The sequence below is a fragment of the Heloderma suspectum genome, chromosome 6, assembly GCF_057233095.1.
Source record: "Heloderma suspectum isolate Gila_16-S chromosome 6, 16-S_ref, whole genome shotgun sequence".
NCBI classification, from domain to species: domain Eukaryota; kingdom Metazoa; phylum Chordata; class Lepidosauria; order Squamata; family Helodermatidae; genus Heloderma; species Heloderma suspectum.
In genome coordinates, this window is record NC_139463.1 from 100,222,627 (window position 1) to 100,244,065 (window position 21,439).

General features: G+C 45.5%; 2 protein-coding genes across 2 annotated transcripts in view; both read right to left on the bottom strand.

Annotated features, from left to right (window-relative positions):
- The window catches only part of LOC146342071 (neuronal pentraxin-2-like), a 23,812-nt gene extending 13,501 nt beyond the window's left edge, over positions 1-10,311 (bottom strand). The window contains exon 1 of the mRNA XM_084805580.1: positions 8,627-10,311. Coding sequence (XP_084661706.1) covers positions 8,627-9,562 — 936 coding nt within the window. The 5' untranslated portion in view covers positions 9,563-10,311. The remainder of the gene's footprint in view (positions 1-8,626) is intronic.
- Positions 10,295-16,820, bottom strand: LOC146342072 (uncharacterized). The gene is made up of 2 exons (XM_084805579.1): positions 14,028-16,820; positions 10,295-12,186 (listed from the first exon to the last, which is right to left on the bottom strand). The coding sequence occupies exons 1-2, from the start codon at positions 16,721-16,723 to the stop codon at positions 12,024-12,026; spliced, it is 2,859 nt and encodes a 952-aa protein (XP_084661705.1). The 5' UTR covers positions 16,724-16,820; the 3' UTR covers positions 10,295-12,023.
- Between the last annotated feature and the right edge of the window lie 4,619 nt (positions 16,821-21,439).

A 21,439-nucleotide genomic window follows, 5' to 3' on the forward strand; every position in this document is an offset into this window, starting at 1 on the left:
GCATCACCGATGCAATGAATATGAACTTGAGCACCCTCCGGGAGAGAGCGGAGGACAGGAAGGCCTCGCGTGCTATGGTCCATGGGGTCACGAAGAGTCGGACACGACTTAACGACTGAACAACAACAACAATTTTGCATGTTTAGACAGAAAAAAAGTCCTCCAACTCCCAGCATTCATTAGCCAGCAGTGCTTGCTGGGTAATGCTGGAAGTTGTTGGACTTTTTTTCAGTCTAAACATGCTTAGGATTGCGCCTTAAAGATTATAGCCTTATGAGCAATATTTTTAGTAGCATCAATAAAGCCATATGTGATTCAAGAGCTAGAATCGTTTGTAACAGGGGACACCAGAGCACAACTTTCCAACCTAACTGGTCAGATTAATTGGTGCTGCCAAGGCAGTAAAATGCTTCTGGCCACTCTGTTAACCCTCAAGATCCCATAGCCCTACTGGAGAACCTAGAGATCCTGGCTGTCAGGCTCAGTTTTCTCCGTGACAGATTGACCAGTAATCCTGGAGGAGATGATGTTCCTTTGGCCTGTGCCATCTGCTCTGGCTCTCATTTGACTCAATAGAAGCTGTACAATAACTTGCTTTCTACTTTGGCACACCGAGATAAGGGCTGTGTAGGATTGTCTGCAGGACACAGACTTTGGTAGCTTTGTTCCAGGAGGTGGTTGGATGCAGGCAAAGTTTGGGCTAGTTAGCTTTGTGGCTGAGTGGGGATTTGAACCCAGATATACCCGGTTCTTGCACAACACTCCCACCACAACACCACTCTTGTATATTGCTAGTGTGAGCCTATATGGTCAACCAAAGAATCCCCCCAGGGCGAGTTGTCTCATCCTGGGGTGGCTGGGTTGACTATATTATCCTGCCATGTGGTAAGGAGAATTTTACCACTCATCAGTTACAGATATAGGGAAGAATGTAAAGTGGAATGGACATCTGTTTGCGCTTTTTATTGTATGCTTTAGATTAAAGGTAAAGGTGTAGGTGTCCCCAGCCAGTCGTGTCCGACTCTAGGGTGCGGTGCTCATCCCCGTTTCTAAGCCAAAGAGCCAGCGCTGTCCGAAGACGCTTCTGTGGTCATGTGGCCGGCATGACTGAACACCGAGGTGCACAGAACGCTGTTACCTTTCCTGCCGAGGCGGTACCTATTTATCTACTTGCAATTTCTTGCTTTCGAACTGCTAGGTTGGCAGGAGCTGGGACTGAAGACGGGAGCTCACTCCATCACACGGCACTCGGGTCTCGAACTGCTGTCCTGCCGACCTTCCGGTCTGCAGTTCGGCGTCTTAACCACTAAGCTACCGCGGCCCTATGTTTTAAATTACAGTGTTGTAATTTTATTGATTGCTTTTTATGATTTTAATGTTTGCATACTGCCTTGTATAATCTTCTTTCAGAAAAGCATTGTTATTTATATTCTGATCTAATCTTTCTCTGCAAGGGAGTGTAGGATACCCACCTTCCAAACTACGCCCATGTGGTTTGACTTCCTGCTGTGGAGGACTGCAGTTACAAATCATGAGTTTGTTTCCTGGAGGCTTAATTAGTCCCACTTGAGAGTCAGACAGCTTCCCAGTCATTCCTGGTTCCAGACAGAATGGGAGCAAGTATGAAAGAGGCACAACACATGCAGGACAAAGGGGGCAGGAGCTGTAAGGAAATGGCCTCCCTCAAGGAGTTAACACAAGGTGCACGTGATGGTGAAAAGGGAAGGCATAGACAGCAGGGCAGACAGTCACACAGAGTGGCCAGACTGACTACATGATGTACCTCACCAAGAAAGCAATCTTCAGTGCAAGTGCCATTCTGTGATTTTATCAGGGCCCACTCTGCTACCTTAAATGGCTCCTGCCGATGTGCTCAGATCACGTGTTCTTTTATTGGTTTTAATCAGGTCCTGGATTTTTCTTATTATTGTTTAAAATTGTTTAGATAATATGTGTGACTGTGAGTGTGCTGTCTGTATATATGTTTGTATGTCAATGGTTTGTTATACTATGGGCTTTTTCATGACATCGTTAACCACCGGGGCACATCCAGAGGTATTTCCTGGTTATTCCAGCTCAAAATGATCTGGAAATAACGCACTATCTATTTAAGTTGAACTATTATGTGATTCCCCTTCATGGATCACTGCCTTGTTGTGGCGAAGGGGCTTGCGTAACTCAGTGAAGCCATAAGCTATGCCGTGCAGGGCCACCCAAGACGGACAGGTCATGGCAGAGAGTTCTGACAAAATGTGGTCCACTGGAGAAGGAAATGGCAACCCACTCCAGTATTCTTGCCAAGAAAACCCCATGGAATGTATCACAAGGCTAAAAGAGTTGACGCCGGAAGATGAGCCCCTCAGGTCGGAAGGTGTCCAATATGCTACTGGGGAAGAGCAGAGGGTATTTCCAAGTAGCACCAGAAAGAGTGAAGCGGCTGGGCCAAACCCGAAAGGACACTCAGCTGTGGATGTGTCTGGTGGTGAAAAGAAAATCCAATGCTGTAAAGAACAATATTGTTTAGGAACCTGGAATGTCAGATCAATGAATCAAGGTAAGCTGGAGGTGGTCAAATCTTGCAAAGATGGCAAGATTGAACATCGACATCTTGGGAATCAGCGAACTAAAATGGACAGGCATGGGCGAATTTAATTCAGGTGACCATCATATCTACTATTGTGGGCAAGAATCCCTTAGAAGAAATGGAGTAGCTCTCATAGTCAACAAAAGGGTGGGAAAAGCAGTACTGGGGTACAATCTTAAAAAATGATAGAATGATCTCAGTACGAATCCAAGGCAAACCATTCAACATCACAGTAATTCAAGTCTATGCCCCAGCCACTGAGGCCGAAGAACCTGAGGTTGATCGGTTCTATGAAGACCTACAACACCTTCTAGAACTAACACCCAAAAAAGATGTCCTCTTCATCATAGGGGATTGGAATGCTAAAGTAGGAAGTCAAGAAATCACCGGGATAACAGGCAGGCATGGCCTTGGTGTACAAAATGAAGCAGGACAAAAGCTAATAGAGTTTTGCCAAGAGAACATGCTGATCATAGCAAACACTCTTTTCCAACAGCACAAGAGGCGACTCTACACATGGACGTCACCAGATGGTCAATATCGAAATCAGATTGATTATGTCCTTTGCAGCCAAAGATGGAGAAGCTCCATACAGTCAGTAAAAACAAGACCTGGAGCTGACTGTGGCTCAGATCATGAGCTGCTTCTTGCAAAATTTCGGCTTAAATTGAAGAACGTCGGGAAAACCACTAAACCGTTCAGGTATGACCTAAATCATATCCCTTATGAATATACAGTGGAGGTGAGGAATAGATTTCAGGGATTAGACCTGATAGACAGAGTGCCTGAGGAACTATGGACGGAGGTCCGTAACATTGTTCAGGACAGGAGGCAGCAACGAAATCCATCCCAAAGAAAAAGAAATGCAAGAAAGCAAAGTGGCTGTCTGATGAGGCTTTACAAGTAGCTGAGGAAAGAAGGGAAGTGAAAAGCAAGGGAGAAAGGGGAAGATATACCCAACTGAATGCAGAGTTCCAGAGAATAGCAAGGAGAGACAAGAAGGTCTTCTTAAATGAACAATGCAAAGAAATCGAGGAAAACAACAGAATGGGAAAGACTAGAGATCTCTTCAAGAAAATTGGAGATCTCAATGGAACGTTTTGTGCAAAGACGGGCATGATCAAGGACAAAGAAGGCAGGGACCTAACAGAAGCAGATGAGATTAAGAAGAGGTGGAAAGAATACACAGAAGAACTATACAGGAAAGATCTGAATGTCCCTGATAGCCATGATAGTGCGGTCACTGAACTTGAGCCGGACATCCTAGAGAGTGAAGTCAAGTGGGCCTTAGGAAGCATTAGTAACAACAAAGCTAGCGGAGATGATAGTATTCCAGCCGAGCTATTTAAAATCCTAAAAGATGATGCTGTTAAAGTGCTGCATTCAATATGCCAACAAATCTGGAACACTCAACAGTGGCCACAAGACTGGAAAAGGTCAGTTTACATTCCAATTCCAAAGAAGGGCAACACCAAAGAGTGTTCAAACTACCGCACAATTGCGCTCATTTCACATGCCAGCAAGGTGATGCTCAAAATCCTACAAGCTAGGCTTCAGTAGTATGCGAACCGAGAACTACCGGAAGTACAAGCTGGGTTTAGAAGAGGCAGAGGAACTAGAGATCAAATCGCCAACATTCGCTGCATCATGGAGAAAGCAAGAGAATTCCAGAAAAACGTCTATTTCTGCTTCATTGACTATGCTAAAGCCTTTGATTGTGTGGATCACAACAAACTGTGGCAAATTCTTAAAGTGATGGGAGTACCAGACCACCTTACCTGTCTCCTGAGAAACCTGTACGAGGCTCAAGAAGCAACAGTAAGAACCAGACATGGAACAACCGATTGGTTCAAAATTGGGAAAGGAGTACGACAAGGCCGCATATTGTCACCCTGCTTATTTAACTTATATGCAGAGTACATCATGAGAAATGCCGGGTTGGATGAATCAGAGGTCGGAATTAAGATTGCCGGGAGAATTATCAACAACCTCCGATATGCAGACGATACCACCCTAATGGCAGAAAATGAAGAGGATCTAAAGAGCCTCTTGTTGAGGGTGAAAGAGGAGAGTGCAAAGCTGGTTTGAAACTCAACATTAAAAAAACGAAGATCATGGCATCTGGCCCCATCACTTCCTGGCATATAGAAGGGGAAGAAATGGAAGCAGTGACAGATTTTACTTTCTTGGGCTCCAAGATCACCGCAGATGGTGACTGTAGCCATGAAATTAAAAGACGCTTGCTCCTTGGGAGGAAAGCTATGGCCAACCTAGACAGCATAGTAAGAAGCAGAGACATCACCTTGCCGACCAAGGTCCATATAATCAAAGCTATGGTTTTCCCAGTAGTAATGTATGGCTGTGAGAGCTGGACTATAAGGAAGGCTGAGCGCCGAAGAATTGATGCTTTCGAACTGTGGTGCTGGAGAAGACTCTTACGAGTCCCCTGGACTGCAAGGAGGTCAAATCAGTCCATCCTAAAGGAAATCAACCCTGAGTGCTCATTGGAAGGACAGATAATGAAGCTGAAGCTCCAATATTTTGGCCACCTAATGCGAAGAGAAAACTCCCTGGAAAAGACCCTGATGCTGGGAAAGACTGAAGGCCAAAGGAGAAGGGGACGGCAGAGGATGCGATGGCTAGATAGCATCACGGATGCAATGAATATGAACTTGAGCACGCTCCGGGAGAGAGCGCAGGACAGGAAGGCCTGGCGTGCTATGGTCCATGGGGTCACAAAGAGTCGGACACGACTGAACGACTGAACAACAACAACTATGTGATTAAAGCAGCCACTAGATGGTGCTGTTTCATTGATCTGTATGGAACCTTGAAAATTAAAAACTTCCCCTCTCAGAAATCACTGCTGGTTTTTTCTTTAGCATAAAGGCAGCTTATGTGTAATGTATTTTTAATGGTCTTCAGCTATTGGGCTGTATAGAAATGTAATAAATGAAATGAATGAAATGAAATTAAAGTCCCTAAAAATGTTGCAGCACCAAATTACTACTTGGGTTGCTTGTGTAGTGGGGTAGGATCTGTGTTTTATTTCCTTCCTTCCTTCCTTCTAATCTTTCATTCCATCCTTCTTATCTATCCATCTAATCTATACTTACCTACTATGCATGTAATCCATCTACATGTTCCACAATCCATCGACATGTCCCGCCTTACTTCCTGGGCCTATTATCCCGTTTCATATGGCTATTTGGGGAGATGCCACATTTCCTCACAACTGAGGAATATAACTGTAAGGAACATTTGACAGAGAGGTCCAGTACTACTTGGTAAGTACAAATTACCTTTATCATATTTTACCTGCACACAACAAATTTGTGAGGTGAAGCTGAGGGACAGTCTGTGAGAGGGAAGGACAGGCAGGGAGAAATCCTACTAGATTAGTGACGCCACACAATGCTGGTTTCTGTCAGGACAGGAAGAAACAAAAAAATAGTATTTGACCTTCATGTTCTGCCATTCTTGGAACAGGTGTTAGTCCTCAAGGTGGAGGCTGTTCTGTTCTGTGGGACTTCTGTGGGGTGATGAGGAATAAGGGCTGTGAACCTTGTTTTCCCCCAGGCTCAAAACGTCTCTCAAAGATCCTGCTTAAATGTGATTAGAGATAGCTGGGTGCATGTATGGAAAAATAAATTTGTCCACAGAAAGAAGGTTGAAACCAGATCAAAAATTTTGGGGTTGTTCCCCCCGCCCCTCAGAGTTGAAGATGGTATGAAACAGGCATTTTTGTTCATGGTGCATAATGCACACAACATTGTCATTCCTGATAACTGGGTTTTGAAGCTTTTTCTCTAGCATTCCAAAACCTGCAATGCAAACCATATTTAATGTGAAGTGAGAGGGGAACAAAAGATATACGTATGTAACACCATGGTCAGCGATGGCTTTTGTCACACTACCTTCAACTGCCTTTAAAAAGCAACTATTGTATGTTTCCACATTGATCTACTTTCACAGGGAAGTAGATAGATCAGCAGTTGAAGTGGACAAGTTAACAAATGAAAGAAGACAGAGTGTGTACAGAAATTGGGGTGGTGGAAGGGAGAAGTAGCGGATGGATGTGGGACAGGCAGGCAACATATGACAAAAAGGATTAGAAAGTGTGTCATATAAGGAAAGGTTAAGGAAGCTGTGTATGTTTAGACTGGAGGAAAGAAGATTAAAAGGGGACTCAGTTGGAATCTCTCATCTATTTTAAATGCTGCCACAAAGAAGGCAGGCAGGAGGCAATTTAGTCTGTTGGCAGAGGCTGGGCCAGGGGCAACAAATTTACACTGCCAGAATATAGTTTTGGGGGATAGAAATCTGGGGGTGGGGAGCATGGATGCCTTTGTCAGGGTGGAAACTGAGCCGATAGAACCCCAGAGCAGTTCTGATTCTGAGGAGGAACAGCAATCCGTGGGAGAGGAGCGCGCTCATCTCTCACAAGCACAGCAGCTGGCAGAGATTCCTCCTGCCAGCATTCCTGAGATAGATAGTGACCCTGGCAGCGAGACAGTGCAGGAGGGTGGCTTGCTGGACGCTCGACACCAACACCGGGAGCGACAACAGCTGGAGGGCACGGAAAGGAGGCGTAGCGCTCGTTTGGCGCACAAGCAATGGTCGTGTCCCAAGGACCCAACGGAAAGAGGGAGGAACTCTCCCTAGCCCATAAGTTCAGGGTCTTCCCATGGTTCTCCTTCAAACGGGGACCAACTGCCTAACCTGGAGCATAGGCTACTCTGCTGTTCCTTGCTTAGTCGCTGGTGATTAGCATCTGAAAGAGTCATTAAGTTGTAAAAGGAGTAAAGCCTTGAAAAGAATCCTTTTGTCTGTGTCTTGAGTTAGCTATTGAAGTAGACTGAAAGAGGCCACCAGGGCATTCCTGACAGCCTTCTTAACTGAAAGAACTGTAAGTTGTATGGGATAAGCCTAGAGGTGGTTCAAATATGCATGTTGGTTATTCGAAGACCGCGATATCAAATAATGGCTTGCATGTGCAAAGGGGATATAATGCCACAGATAATGGCATAATGTTCCTATCTACAAACACAGTCTTTTTCAGTGGAGATGATTCACACATTCTTCTGCTAGATGTTAAGGATAAAGTAGGGTTTGCAGTGGAGAGGAATTGTGATGTGTGTACCAACCTTTAGATGCTCCAGTGCTAGAGATTTTGCAAAGTGGTCAAATAGATATGGACCTAATAGATATGGACAAGGCAGAGGATATCTTGCTTCATAAGATACATGAATCGCTAGGTTTCTATGACAGATGATGGATGGATGTTTGGGATAGTAGTGATGGATGACTCAATGCACTAATGAATGAGCAGTTCTGTCTGTCCGGCTTGGGGTCCTTAAGAAATGGGATCCAAAATATTTCCCCTCTTAAAATTACTGATTTTAGTTTGTGATTTTCCAGGCAGATGTTACTGTTAGTAGTGCAGGTAGGCTTCAAGGATTACAGTCCTCATTTCACTTGCAATGCCCAAATTATCACTATGGGATAAGACTTTAGCTCCATGCATTTATGTGTACATTGGGCAAATGTGAAGAGGTAGCAGGAAAGCTTGATGTGGGATGGTGACTGGTAAGAAAAACTTGGGGCGGGGGCAGTGGGGGTGGAACAGTATTAGGAAAGCTGGATTTAGAGGTGGTTGTGTGCTAGATGTAGTGTCTTTTACCAGGGAAGGAGGGCTAGAGCTATTTATTGTGGTCATATGGAATGACAGGGAGCAAATAAGGAAGAATGATGGATTATACGATCATAGTGGAAACCGATGTGGAGTAAGGTTGAAGAATGTATATGATGATAACTCACTGATGAGCATTTGTGAAGGTGGATAGTTTGATGGTCAAAGGGAAGGGAGGGAAGAAATTTGGGGATGAGCACAAGATAAACCATGGATGGACAGCTGGGTATAAGATAAGGAATAGCTGGACAGATAAGGAATAGTTGGACAGATTTTAAAAGAATGAATAAGTGCCTTAGGAAAGGGATATTTTTTTCAAAGAGAGGTGACTGATGCACAAGCCTCGGTACCTGTAGATGCTCCAGTCTCCCCTTGAGTGATTCCAGCAATCTCTCCATCTGGTACACCCCTGTAGATATCTCCTTGGATGGATCCTCCATGGTATTTGCAGCTGCAGCCGCCTTGCGAAAGGCATCGTGGGTGTTGTGTCCCACCTGTAGTTCATGGTGCTCCCGTTGTTCAAAATGGTGGTACTCATTCTCCCGGGGATGAATGCCTTCATGGGGATCTCGGTGGGCAGCCTCATGGTGGCCCTGATGTCCATCCTCACGGTGGCTCTGATGTCCATCTTTACGGTGGCCCTGATGTCCATCCTCCCCGTGGCCCTGTTGTCCATCTTCATGATGTGCCCTGTGACCATCCTCATGGTGGGCCCGATGCGCACCCTCATGATAGCCTCGATGGCCTCCCTCATGATGGCCATGGCCATGGCTGTGATTCTCTTCATGGTGACCACCATGGTGCTCCTCAGTGTGCCTCCGGGAATGGGTTTCACAGCGGCTCAGCTTTGCTGTCAGCTCCCACACCGTCTCCCTCTGGTCCAGAATCATCTCCTTCTGGTGCACCAAGGTCTCCCGCAGATGCAAGATGGTTTCCTTGGCTTCCTCAAGAGTCCCTACCCAGTGCCCGTTACTCCCACTGTTAGCTCCTGCTCCATGTCGCTGCTGACTGGTTGACTGGCAGCCATTTTCCATGTCCAGTGGCATAGGGCTGCAGATAAACTTGGGCAAGCTGTATTCAGAGGCCAGTACCAGAGGAGAGAAGATAAGGCACAGCAATGCCCAGTGGAAGGCCATCTCCACAGCTGTAATGTCTCTGGCAGATGAGAAAGGGGTGAAGGTGGGTTTAATAGCCAAGGAAAGAGAATGAGTTTGATAGCCAAAGAAATAGTGATGATTCAGGTCACTGGTAAGGACTCTGTTGTACAATAGATTTACATCCAACATCAATCATCCAGACCCTCTCTGAGAAGACCAACAAAAATTCCAAGATGCCAGTTTGGTGCCAAAAGAAGGGTCAAAGGCCTCTATTAGGAAGGAGACCCAAAGATCTTTGATAGAAAAGTGGAAGATAATCCAGTTAGACTGTGCAAGGGAGCTACTCAAGTCAAGTTGGGTTCACCAAGCCACCAAACATAAATCAGGTCTTGCTTCCTAAATGCCCCCGAATCTGGTTGCTTTGCCTCCGCAATTGAAGCCTTTTCTTCCTCCCCTGGTATCTGTGCAGAACCAAACTGTCAATAGGCATCCCAGCACTGTAAGCAGGTGGGATTTGTGCTTTTCCTGCCTCTCCTTCCTGTCTAATTTGCCAAATCCGCTGAGATGCCGAGAGAAGCATCATCTCCCCTGGTGACCAAGAAGTTAATGGGCTTAAGGCAAAAGCTTTGTCATGGCAAAGCTTTTTCCTTCACCCCTGCCCAGCCTCCCCACTCTGTTGCTAAGGCCCCTGCCTGGCAGCCTATATACGACCCCTCCTCACGCCACTGCCCCCAGCAGATAAGTGACTTGAAAAGCTAAAATTCCACTCAGAGGAATTCAGTTACCAGCCAGAGAAAGAGAAGCCAAGTCTGAGCTTTGAACTAATTCACTGGTTTGTCTTCTAATGGAAAACCCTTATATGGAGCCCATTATTCATAGGTAGGTTTAAAATGTATGAAAAAGACAAAGGAAAAAAAGAGTGTGTCAGACTGTAAGGATAAATATATTGGGACAGGGTAGGTAGAGATAGATAGATCAAAAACAATCAGTAAAAATACAGTGCAATACAAGCTAGTTCATAAATATTAATACAAAACTCCCATCACAAACACCGGTATCACTGATCATTCTATTCGTGTTTGCTCCTCTTTCCCAGAGAGTTGGGAAATTCAGTAGCGCCTCAATAAGGTTTGTTTCTCTTGGAAGCAAGAGTACTTTTAGTGCTTTTTCTTTAAAAAAAAATATCTCTAATCTCTTGAGAAGTGGTGATAATCAGTCAACAACAGACAATCCTAGCCCAATGGCAGAGATAGTCCAGGCTCAAAGACCTCTGAATACAATACATTGCTTCTGTCAAGCTTTGGTTTCCCATATCTGACCCAGCCAACTTACCAGATCCAATACTTTTTACATGTTGTTTTTCCCCCCTTACAACCCCTAAATCCAACAGCATTTGTAACTGGGAACATTGGAGACATTATCATTACCTGAAAGGGGTTATTAGTACATTGGGTTACATCCAGACTAAGTTAACTGCACAGAGTTCCTTCTCACTGAAAATAAATGGGACCTAATAAATCATTACTAACTTTTCCTATTAATTTCAATGGGATTTAAGTGCAACTAACTTAGTCTGGATTAAACTGATAGTCCAGACCTAACACAACTACCCTTCTGGAATCAAATACATTATATTAATCATCTACATTCACATACACACAAGAAACAGGTGTCATGAAGTACAGAGCTATTTCTCCTTTAAAAACTCATAAAAGTATATATTTTAAAATTAAAACAACATTGGGTACAAATCTGACAAAATTCTAAAATTTAGAAAAATCTTCAGACGTTGAGCTTTTCAATTATTATTATTGATAATTAATAATAATAATTAGCTGGGAGCTGTACAGTAATTATATTAAAACCAATAAACCTTGAATGTAGGCTTATAATCTACCCTCAAAAATCACCTTGATTCCTCTCTAAAGGATTTTTTTTTAAAAAAAACAACAACCTAGAATCCTAATTCTTGTTGTTAGTGAATTTTAAGGCAATACTATTAACCATCAGCTTACTGGGTTTCTTCACACAGAGCTTTTATCCTGCTATTGAGATTGGTTACTCATGGGCCTTGTTAACCTCCAGGACGTCTCCCACACTAAATGGCTTTTATTCTGTTGCTAAAAAGATTGGAGAAAATGATCTATCAAATTACCGCGCCTGAGTTCTGCTTGTGTTCCCTCCTTAAAAGAGGAAAAGCCGCAATAAGAGGAGCTAGACCACCATGCCATCTAACGTCTGTATAATGAAACATGTGGGGGACTCAGATAAGGGGTAAAAGGAGGGGGAGGAAAAGCAGGTAAAGGGAGTCTGTTGTGATCCTACGTTTAAAACAGAAGCAGAAAAGCCTGTTTTAAATGCGGGATTTTAGGCTGGTGTAGAGATGCTCGATATTTGTATCTTTGGTTCTTGTCTATAATTTGTTCTCGTGAGGAGAACAAATTATCATTGAGACAATCCATGTGAGCCCCATAAGTCACTTTTCCACAGGTATGTTCATGCAGCATCATTTAAAAAATACTGAGGCATCTGGAGCTGGAAAATCCTGTGGCATCCAGAATTGGTGGTGGCAATAGCGGCATCTGCCATCCCATTTGGTTCATGTCATTCTAGGTCAGCCAATAACAATAAGGCTCGTTCCCATCATCAGCTACTCAAGTACATTGAATCGCAAGACCGCTTGTTCTTGTTCTCCATGGTCCAAGGCCTCACGCAGTCTGGTCCAGAACACATCCTCAGCCTCAGGGTTCTCAGGCCAAGTGAGGTAGCTGTCTTGCTTAATTAGTTTCCTCAGTCGATGATAGGGAGACAACCTAGGAAGGAAGGCAGGACTGAGATTTTCCATTCTCTAGTGCATACACACACACACACACACACAGAAGGACATCAAGAAGATCCCTGTTGGAACAGACAGAAGGTCCATCTACCCAGCATCCCACGTCCCACTGTGGCAAGCTATCTGCCTCTGGGAAACCCACAAGCAGGATATGAAGGCCACAGCGCTCTCCAGCTGTTGCTCCTCAGCAACTGGTGTTCAGTGACATACTGCTCCTGAACATGGAAGTTCAATTTAGCCAACGTGGCTGAATAGCCACTGATAGACTCTTCTTCCACAAATGTGTTTAATCCTCTTTTAAAGCAGGAGTGCACAACTAGGGTGGCCACTTACGCACTGCCAAAAAGGAGGACACGGGTCACTAAAAAAGAGGACACCGATTTGCATAAAATGTTCATGTGCTAATTTATAGGTAAAGATGCAAATGCAGAAATAATTATTATAACTTAAACAGAAATACAATGCATCTCATCCCAGTGGGAAGGACTGCGACCAGGTGACCTGTGGGTCTGCTCAGTCTGCTATTCAGGTGCTGCTGTTGATGGACAACTTCAAGGGGTCACCCTGCTCTCCTTTCTTATGGTTTATTATCTTTCAACTGGAGTTAGGTTGGATATCCTTTCAAACAGAAGGACTGTCCTCTATAGAGTTGGACAAATGGCTACCCTGTCCACGAGCCCTCAATGCCTGTGCTGTGGCCCCCACGCCCCTGCCACCACCAAATCTCCCCTCCCGGATCAGGATCTCTGTTTCCGTGGCACTACTGGTAGTGTGGAAGCAGCGATACCCGTTTGGGTCACTGGGAGGATTTTTTTTGCCTCCCCCTCCCTCAGAGACCCCAAAGCAGCCTCCCTACCCCACTCAGTTGATCTTGCATAGGATTGCTGGGTTGGTAAATATGTTACACACACCGCCCTCCCTGGTGTGTGTGTGTGTGTGTGTGTGCGTGCACAGACCCCAGACTCTCCTACCGATGCCAGATGCAGCCCCGGGGCCAAAAATGCTGTGTACCTGTTTTAAAGCCGTCTCTAAGCTAGTGGCTGTCACCACACCTTGTGGCACCATTATGCGTTATATGGATAAACTTTTCTCTTATCTCTCCTAAATATACTGCCCATCAATTTTGCTGGATGTCTCTCAAGTTCTAGTATTATGAGAGAGGGAGGGAAAAAATCCTCCCTATCCACTTTCTCAACACCATGTATCATTTTATTGAGAACTTTACATGCTTCCAGACACTAGGGGGCAGTAGAGAATGTCCTGTAGCTTGATCAGTTCCTATTCCTGCTCCCCTGTCTTCCTCTTCTCTCTTCCCCCTTCTCCTCTCCCTCTGCAAACAAATGCCATGCGGCTCTCTCCCTGAAGGAAGCAAGTAACCATGTCTTGTGCCTTCGCTCAGTTACACTCACACACCCAGCTTTAGGGGGTGCTTGTAGTTAAACATATAGTCTTCTCTGACTATGTGTATAAAAGCATTCAGTTGATTCGAACTTCCATTAAACTGGCTCTTGCCTGCATTTATTGCCTCCAGTACTAAATGCTGTGTTGCCACGCTTTCTTTGTATAAGGCAACTGTGCTGTAAGTCACACCAGACTTTCCAATATTTATAACCCTTGGTCATGTCTCCCCTCCCTCCTTAGTCACAACACAGTGACCAGAGTAGCTAGGATCTTTCCTTTTTGCTCCCATCTCCAGCTTTCCCACCATATTCTCAGTCACCCCCCCCCCCATCCATTGGAATGAATGTAGATGGAAGCCCTACTTTATAATCCAGCATTCTTGGCCTCACCTCTTGCTGAAGAGCTTTCCCCACTCACCTGTAGTTGGGGATTTCCTCCATAAACACTACAACCAAAGGGTCCTGCCCATGGTAGTAGATCTTGGAACAAGCAAGCTGGATTTCCAATGAACACCACTCGTTCTCCAGGTAATTGTTGTTCACCAGGCATAAGGTCTTGCGGCTTTGGCTTATTCCATTTTGCACATTGTCTATGTAATATTGACCGGGGGCAAAATCTCTGGGCCCAAAACAGAGCCGGAAGCAGGGCTCTCCTTCCTTTTCCAGCTTTTCCAGAAGATTGTTCACTACCCAATCATAGTCCTGACTGCAACAAGAAATGTAGGCATCATATTGGTAGTCCTGTCCTTTCTGGTGCAGTTGCCTATGGCCCCAGCCCCTCAGCAGGTAGTAAGCATACCTGAGGGTCCAACCAAACTTGGCATAAACCAAAGTTATAAGCAGGAACAAGAGAGTGATCACTGTAGTGACAATAAAAAAGTACATCCCCCAATTTCCAAAGCAGAAGGACATGTCTTCATCAGCAAAGAGACGATCAGTGACCCCGGGGCCAAAGCAACGATAGGAGTCCAACAAGGCCACTTGGATATTTGGTTCCGACACAGACCAGTTTTGGAACCATGCATTCTCACAAGAGCATGTCAGGGGGTTCCCAGAGACATCCAAATACTTTAGGGAGGAGAGTCCACCAAGCAGCTTTTTGCTCATGTTCCTCAGGACATTCTTGCTCAGGGAGAGCTGCTCTAGAGATGCCAAATCAGAAAAGACTAGTTCAGGCAGGTCCCTGATGGCGCTGTTTTCTATCCAGAGTTGACTTAAGTTATATAGCCCTTGGAAGAAATCTTGACGGAGTTGCCAAGAGCCATTTTTACCTGGCTCAATTTCAGAGAGGTCTAGGGACTCTAGGCTAGTCAGGTTGACAAAGGAGAGATTGTGGAACAAGATACTGGGGTTGCCCTTCAAGGAAAGGTATTCTAGACTCCCCAGGCCTTGGAGAAGTTTGTCTGGGGGACAGATGGGCATTCTAGGAATCTGATAACCAAGGTCCAGCTTGCGAAGGGAGTGAAGGCCAGCAAAGGGGCTCGGATAATCAAATTTGTTGTAGGTAAAGAGACAGTTGTGACTGAGGTCCAAGGTTTCCAGTTTTTTGAGATGTGCAAAGACTCTCTGAGACAACTTGTAAAGGAAGTTATGATCCAGGGAGAGATAGCGCAGGGAGCTGAGACTATCAAAGGCACGTCTTTGAATGGTGAGGATTCTGTTTCCTGAAAGCAGGAGAGTCTTCACGTGGTTAAGATTAAAGGCATGATCCTTGAGTAATCTGATGGTGTTATCCCTCAAGTCCAAGAGCTCCATTTTACGAGCATAATGGAAGGTGTCACGGGTTACAGCTGTAACCTGGCAGCCCTGTAAGATGAGTGTCCTCAATGCTGCCATGCCAAAAAAGGATTGCTGCTGAAGATTTGTTAGGTGGTTTTTTGACAGATCAAGATAGGTCAAATTCATCAAAGGCAAGAAGACATTATTCTCCAATTGGGTAATAGAATTTCTCCTCAGGATCAGTGTACGTATCCTCATATGCTTCCCCCAGGCATTAGAATTGAGATGTAGCACCTTGCATTTGTCCAGGGAGAGGAACTCCAAGTTCTGAAACTTGCTGAAGACTCCATTACTCAGATGCCTGTATCCTGTGGTAGACAGATCCAACCATGTGAGATTAGTACAGGAACCCAACTGGCTCAGCTGAGAGTTATTCATCTGGGAATGCTTGATGTCCAAAGAGGTCAAAGATGGGAGGCTTTGGAAGACAGAGCAAGCTGTTGATACAGTGTTGTTTAATGTTGGATTCATACTGGACAAATGCAACATGGTCAGGTTAGGAAGAGATACATTGAGAAGCTGAGAGATGTTTAGGGGGTTCATGTCCAAGGACAACTCCACCAAAACAGGAGTGGCTTGAAATGACTCAGCGTTCACGTGTGACATGTTGTTACAGGTTAGGTTCAGTTGCTGCAAATTAGGAAAGGAGCAGTTGGACAAGTCCAGCCTGGAAATGTTGTTGGTGTTTAAGCTGAGGTTTCTCAGGACAGGGAAAGTGACCCAGCTAGGGCCCATACATGGGGTGGAGATCTGATTGAAACCTAGATCCATGTAAGTGAGGTTGAGCAAGCCTTTCACAGCTATTGCCACCTCTCGGAGACTGGACAGATGGTTGGAGGGAAGATGAAGTTCCTGGAGAGCCTCCTGGAACATGAAGGAGCTGGGGTATAATGTGGCAATTTTGTTGTGACCCAAATGCAGCTCACGTAGATTCCTCAGGTTGGCCAACATGTTGGGGCCCACAGAGGCCAGCTCGTTCCAACTCAAATCAAGCACCTCGAGGTTCTCCAAGCTTTGAAAAGCATTAGGCTCAACACCTGATATGTAGTTGTGGTCCAGATAAAGTTCCAACAATTGAGAAAGTTGGAGAAAGGCCATAGAGGCCAGATACTTCACATCATTGTGGGAGGCATTAAGCCAACGAGTGGAGTTGGGCAAATGGGAGGTGGCAGAACTCAGGTTGGAGATGGCACGGCCAGTACAGAGAGCAAGACCTGGTCTGGTAGGGGAAAGGATACAGTAACGGAGCCCAAAAGAATCAGCGCCCCAGTGTGACCACAAGAAGAAGGCTAGCAGCACACAGAGCATCAGAGGGATCGGGGTGAAATGGGACATAATGAGGCAGGAGGTCTGTGTGCCTACTGTGTGCTTTTATCCTGCTAGAGCCATTTGTTTCTTCTCCATCTTGCAACATCAGTGAGAACTACCATGCAGCAGATTCATATGCTCCTTAAACAAGAATACAAAGTGTTTCTGATTAGTTAAATTGCAGGTGGAGTGGTGAATATGCTAGTCCTTGGCATCATATGAACATAGCTATGTCTGTACCATTCATTCACTGTTTATATACAGGAAAGGTTCTTGCCCATTTTCTTCTCCAGAAGGGACATGCTACAGCAGAAATCTGTTTTTACTCATAATTCATTGCAAGACATCATGTTGCACCTATACATTGAGCTGGATTGACACTTAGGGTGCAATCCTATGGGTTGCACTCTGGGTACTCGTAAGCCCCCAAACTCGGCAGCTCGTGCTTCCCTCTCTGCACTTTAGCTAGAGGGGTGATTTTGCCCGTCTAGCGGAGGCTTTGAGGATGGGGAGGGAAGGAGGCTGGGGCGGCCATAGGAGGCATCGTAGGACTGCCGCCCCATCTCCTCCCCTCCCACAGCAATGCCCCCTTCTCCTGGTCTCCATGCTCCATTTTATGAGCGTGGAGAGGCAGCCAGCATGGTTCTCTCCATGCCAGCTACGAGGAGGAGGGGAGCGCGTTTTCTTGGCTCAGAGCCTGGAGACCTGTCTCTGCCAGGAAACCGAAAAATCCTATGTCCCCCAGACACTGTCTAGGAGACACAGGATTGCTCCCTCCATCTGTCATATTTAGAATAAACCCACTGAAATCAATGGAACTTCCGCTAGTCACATGCATCTTAAGTTCCATTGATTTCAATGCGTGTGCTCTCAGTATGACTACATTTCGAGGATCCAACCCATAGAAAAAAACTGTCCTATAGCGAGGGAGTGAGCATCCTCTCAATGACAGTCAGGGACGCTCTGGGAGGGGATGAAGATTGTCCCTTCAGCATCACACATGCAAGACTTTTTCACCTTCTCCAAAGCATGTCACCCCTAATACTATCATATTGTTATAGCTTCTGCCCAACTATTCTTCCCTTAGGATTGAAAGGGAGCCTTTTTCAGTGCTCAGCAGGGAAAATCTCTTCTCTCTGATGAGCTACTGATCAGAGAAAAGATTTTCCCCGCCTGGAGATGGGACAGAAAGAAGCTTGTAGGCCAGACAGAGAACCCCTGCAAGCCATATCCAGCCCATCATCCAGAGATTCCCCATACCTGCCTTGGGTTAGTAGCCCAAAATGGTTGTTAATGCCTCTCTCTATGGGAGCTCATGGTTAGGGAATTCTTTCCCAATACTGGGATATCTCTCTTGAGTCCTTGGAAGGGGATAGCCATCAGGGCTTGGAGAAGGTGACATACACATATTCAGCTAAGAGGAAGGGACTGATGTAAGCTGCGTTTGTGGAAAGATACCAATTTGCAGTTCAGAACAGACAAAGGCAGAGGCAGAGAAAGTTAACTGAAGGCACCTTGAGGATATACAAACAGCAGGCACTCCTACACGGCAGCAGATCCGCTACCCCACATCAAATAACTAGAGAAATAGCGGAGTGCCTGCTGTTTGTATGCTCTACCTGTATATTTGTAAACGAAGCAGATATTGAAAAAACTCCCTAAGTTTCCATTACATCCAAATGAAACCAAACCCAAGTAATGGTACTCCAGGTACGTCTCACCACTCGGGTGCAATGGTACGTTTTCTTTTTATTTTAGGCAGCGTTTCTTCACAAACTCTCCCCCAGATGGACAATCCTTGCAGTCACTAAGGGATGGGAATCAAACTGAATCAGAATTTTAGAGCTAATTCTAATAATCACAAAGGCATGTGGCACAACGCTCCCTAAACTAGGGGCATCTCTGCACCAGCCTAAAATCCTGCATTTAAAATGGGGCATTCTGCTTCCATTTTAAATGCAGGATCACGACTCCCTTTTTCACATGCTTCCTTTTCCCCTCTTCCTTTCCCCCTCCTTCTCCCAGTACCTGAGTCTTCTTGCATTGATCTTGCTCCTCTTCTTGCCGCTTTTCTTCTTTTCAAGGAGGAAACAATGGGGTAATTTGATAGCTCATTATCTATGATCTATTTAAAAACAGAACAAAGGGCATTTAGCACAGGACACATCCTGGAGGTTCACGGTGTCATGTAAAGAGCCCGCAAACTTCCATGAGGGAACAATCTCAATCTCATGATAAAAGCTCTGTGTGAAGCCCTAGAGGGGCTTCCAGACAAGGCTTTTACTGCGCCATCACCTGCCTCATTAATGGAAGTTTACAGTGGGTCCAGATGATGATGTCTTCCGCTCATCACCCTCCCATGTTTCTATGTTTTCCCATTGCTTCTTCCCGTTTTTCCCCCTTACCACAGAAAATCCATTATGGGGGAAAAAAACACAACAGCTACCCAAGGCCTTCTGGTTGTGAGCACTACAATCCCTAGGGCTACAACCTCGATCTAGAGCGCTCTAGGCGCCGTAGGAAGCACACCTATATACAGAAGCCAGGAGCAGCCGAGTATGAGTGCCTCCCTAAAAAGAAACTAGAGAAAGGCTGGGGGAACGGGGAATGGTTGTAAAAGAAAGGTTATAATGGGGGTGGGGATTTATAGGGTCTCAGAGCTTGGGGATTCTGTCCTCACATGCAGCTGTTTCTTTGTACATCGCACTTTAAAAAATACAAGAGTCCACGCAGTGCTGCCTCCAGGTTTCTGAGGGCCCTTGGGCAGGATACCTGCAATTGACCTCCTCCTTCAGTGTGTCTGCCCTTGCACCGCCATTGTCACCAGCTGCTCTTGCGCCTCCTCCTCCTTCTCATCATTGCTATCACTTGCTTGCTTGACAGGCAGACAGCCAGTGAGCAAGCAAACCATGGCATCTGCTCCCCCTCACCACCACTGTTGTCTGGGCCAGAGCGAGAGGCAGGTGAACAAGCAGGGTGCAATGGTGAAGAGGAGGAGCAACTCCAGGAGATTCTTGGCTCAGAGCCTGGAGACCTGTCTCTGCCAGGAAACCGAAAAATCCTATGTCCCCCAGACACTGTCTAGGAGACACAGGATTGCTCCCTCCATCTGTCATATTTAGAATAAACCCACTGAAATCAATGGAACTTCCGCTAGTCACATGCATCTTAAGTTCCATTGATTTCAATGCGTGTGCTCTCAGTATGACTACATTTCGAGGATCCAACCCATAGAAAAAAACTGTCCTATAGCGAGGGAGTGAGCATCCTCTCAATGACAGTCAGGGACGCTCTGGGAGGGGATGAAGATTGTCCCTTCAGCATCACACATGCAAGACTTTTTCACCTTCTCCAAAGCATGTCACCCCTAATACTATCATATTGTTATAGCTTCTGCCCAACTATTCTTCCCTTAGGATTGAAAGGGAGCCTTTTTCAGTGCTCAGCAGGGAAAATCTCTTCTCTCTGATGAGCTACTGATCAGAGAAAAGATTTTCCCCGCCTGGAGATGGGACAGAAAGAAGCTTGTAGGCCAGACAGAGAACCCCTGCAAGCCATATCCAGCCCATCATCCAGAGATTCCCCATACCTGCCTTGGGTTAGTAGCCCAAAATGGTTGTTAATGCCTCTCTCTATGGGAGCTCATGGTTAGGGAATTCTTTCCCAATACTGGGATATCTCTCTTGAGTCCTTGGAAGGGGATAGCCATCAGGGCTTGGAGAAGGTGACATACACATATTCAGCTAAGAGGAAGGGACTGATGTAAGCTGCGTTTGTGGAAAGATACCAATTTGCAGTTCAGAACAGACAAAGGCAGAGGCAGAGAAAGTTAACTGAAGGCACCTTGAGGATATACAAACAGCAGGCACTCCTACACGGCAGCAGATCCGCTACCCCACATCAAATAACTAGAGAAATAGCGGAGTGCCTGCTGTTTGTATGCTCTACCTGTATATTTGTAAACGAAGCAGATATTGAAAAAACTCCCTAAGTTTCCATTACATCCAAATGAAACCAAACCCAAGTAATGGTACTCCAGGTACGTCTCACCACTCGGGTGCAATGGTACGTTTTCTTTTTATTTTAGGCAGCGTTTCTTCACAAACTCTCCCCCAGATGGACAATCCTTGCAGTCACTAAGGGATGGGAATCAAACTGAATCAGAATTTTAGAGCTAATTCTAATAATCACAAAGGCATGTGGCACAACGCTCCCTAAACTAGGGGCATCTCTGCACCAGCCTAAAATCCTGCATTTAAAATGGGGCATTCTGCTTCCATTTTAAATGCAGGATCACGACTCCCTTTTTCACATGCTTCCTTTTCCCCTCTTCCTTTCCCCCTCCTTCTCCCAGTACCTGAGTCTTCTTGCATTGATCTTGCTCCTCTTCTTGCCGCTTTTCTTCTTTTCAAGGAGGAAACAATGGGGTAATTTGATAGCTCATTATCTATGATCTATTTAAAAACAGAACAAAGGGCATTTAGCACAGGACACATCCTGGAGGTTCACGGTGTCATGTAAAGAGCCCGCAAACTTCCATGAGGGAACAATCTCAATCTCATGATAAAAGCTCTGTGTGAAGCCCTAGAGGGGCTTCCAGACAAGGCTTTTACTGCGCCATCACCTGCCTCATTAATGGAAGTTTACAGTGGGTCCAGATGATGATGTCTTCCGCTCATCACCCTCCCATGTTTCTATGTTTTCCCATTGCTTCTTCCCGTTTTTCCCCCTTACCACAGAAAA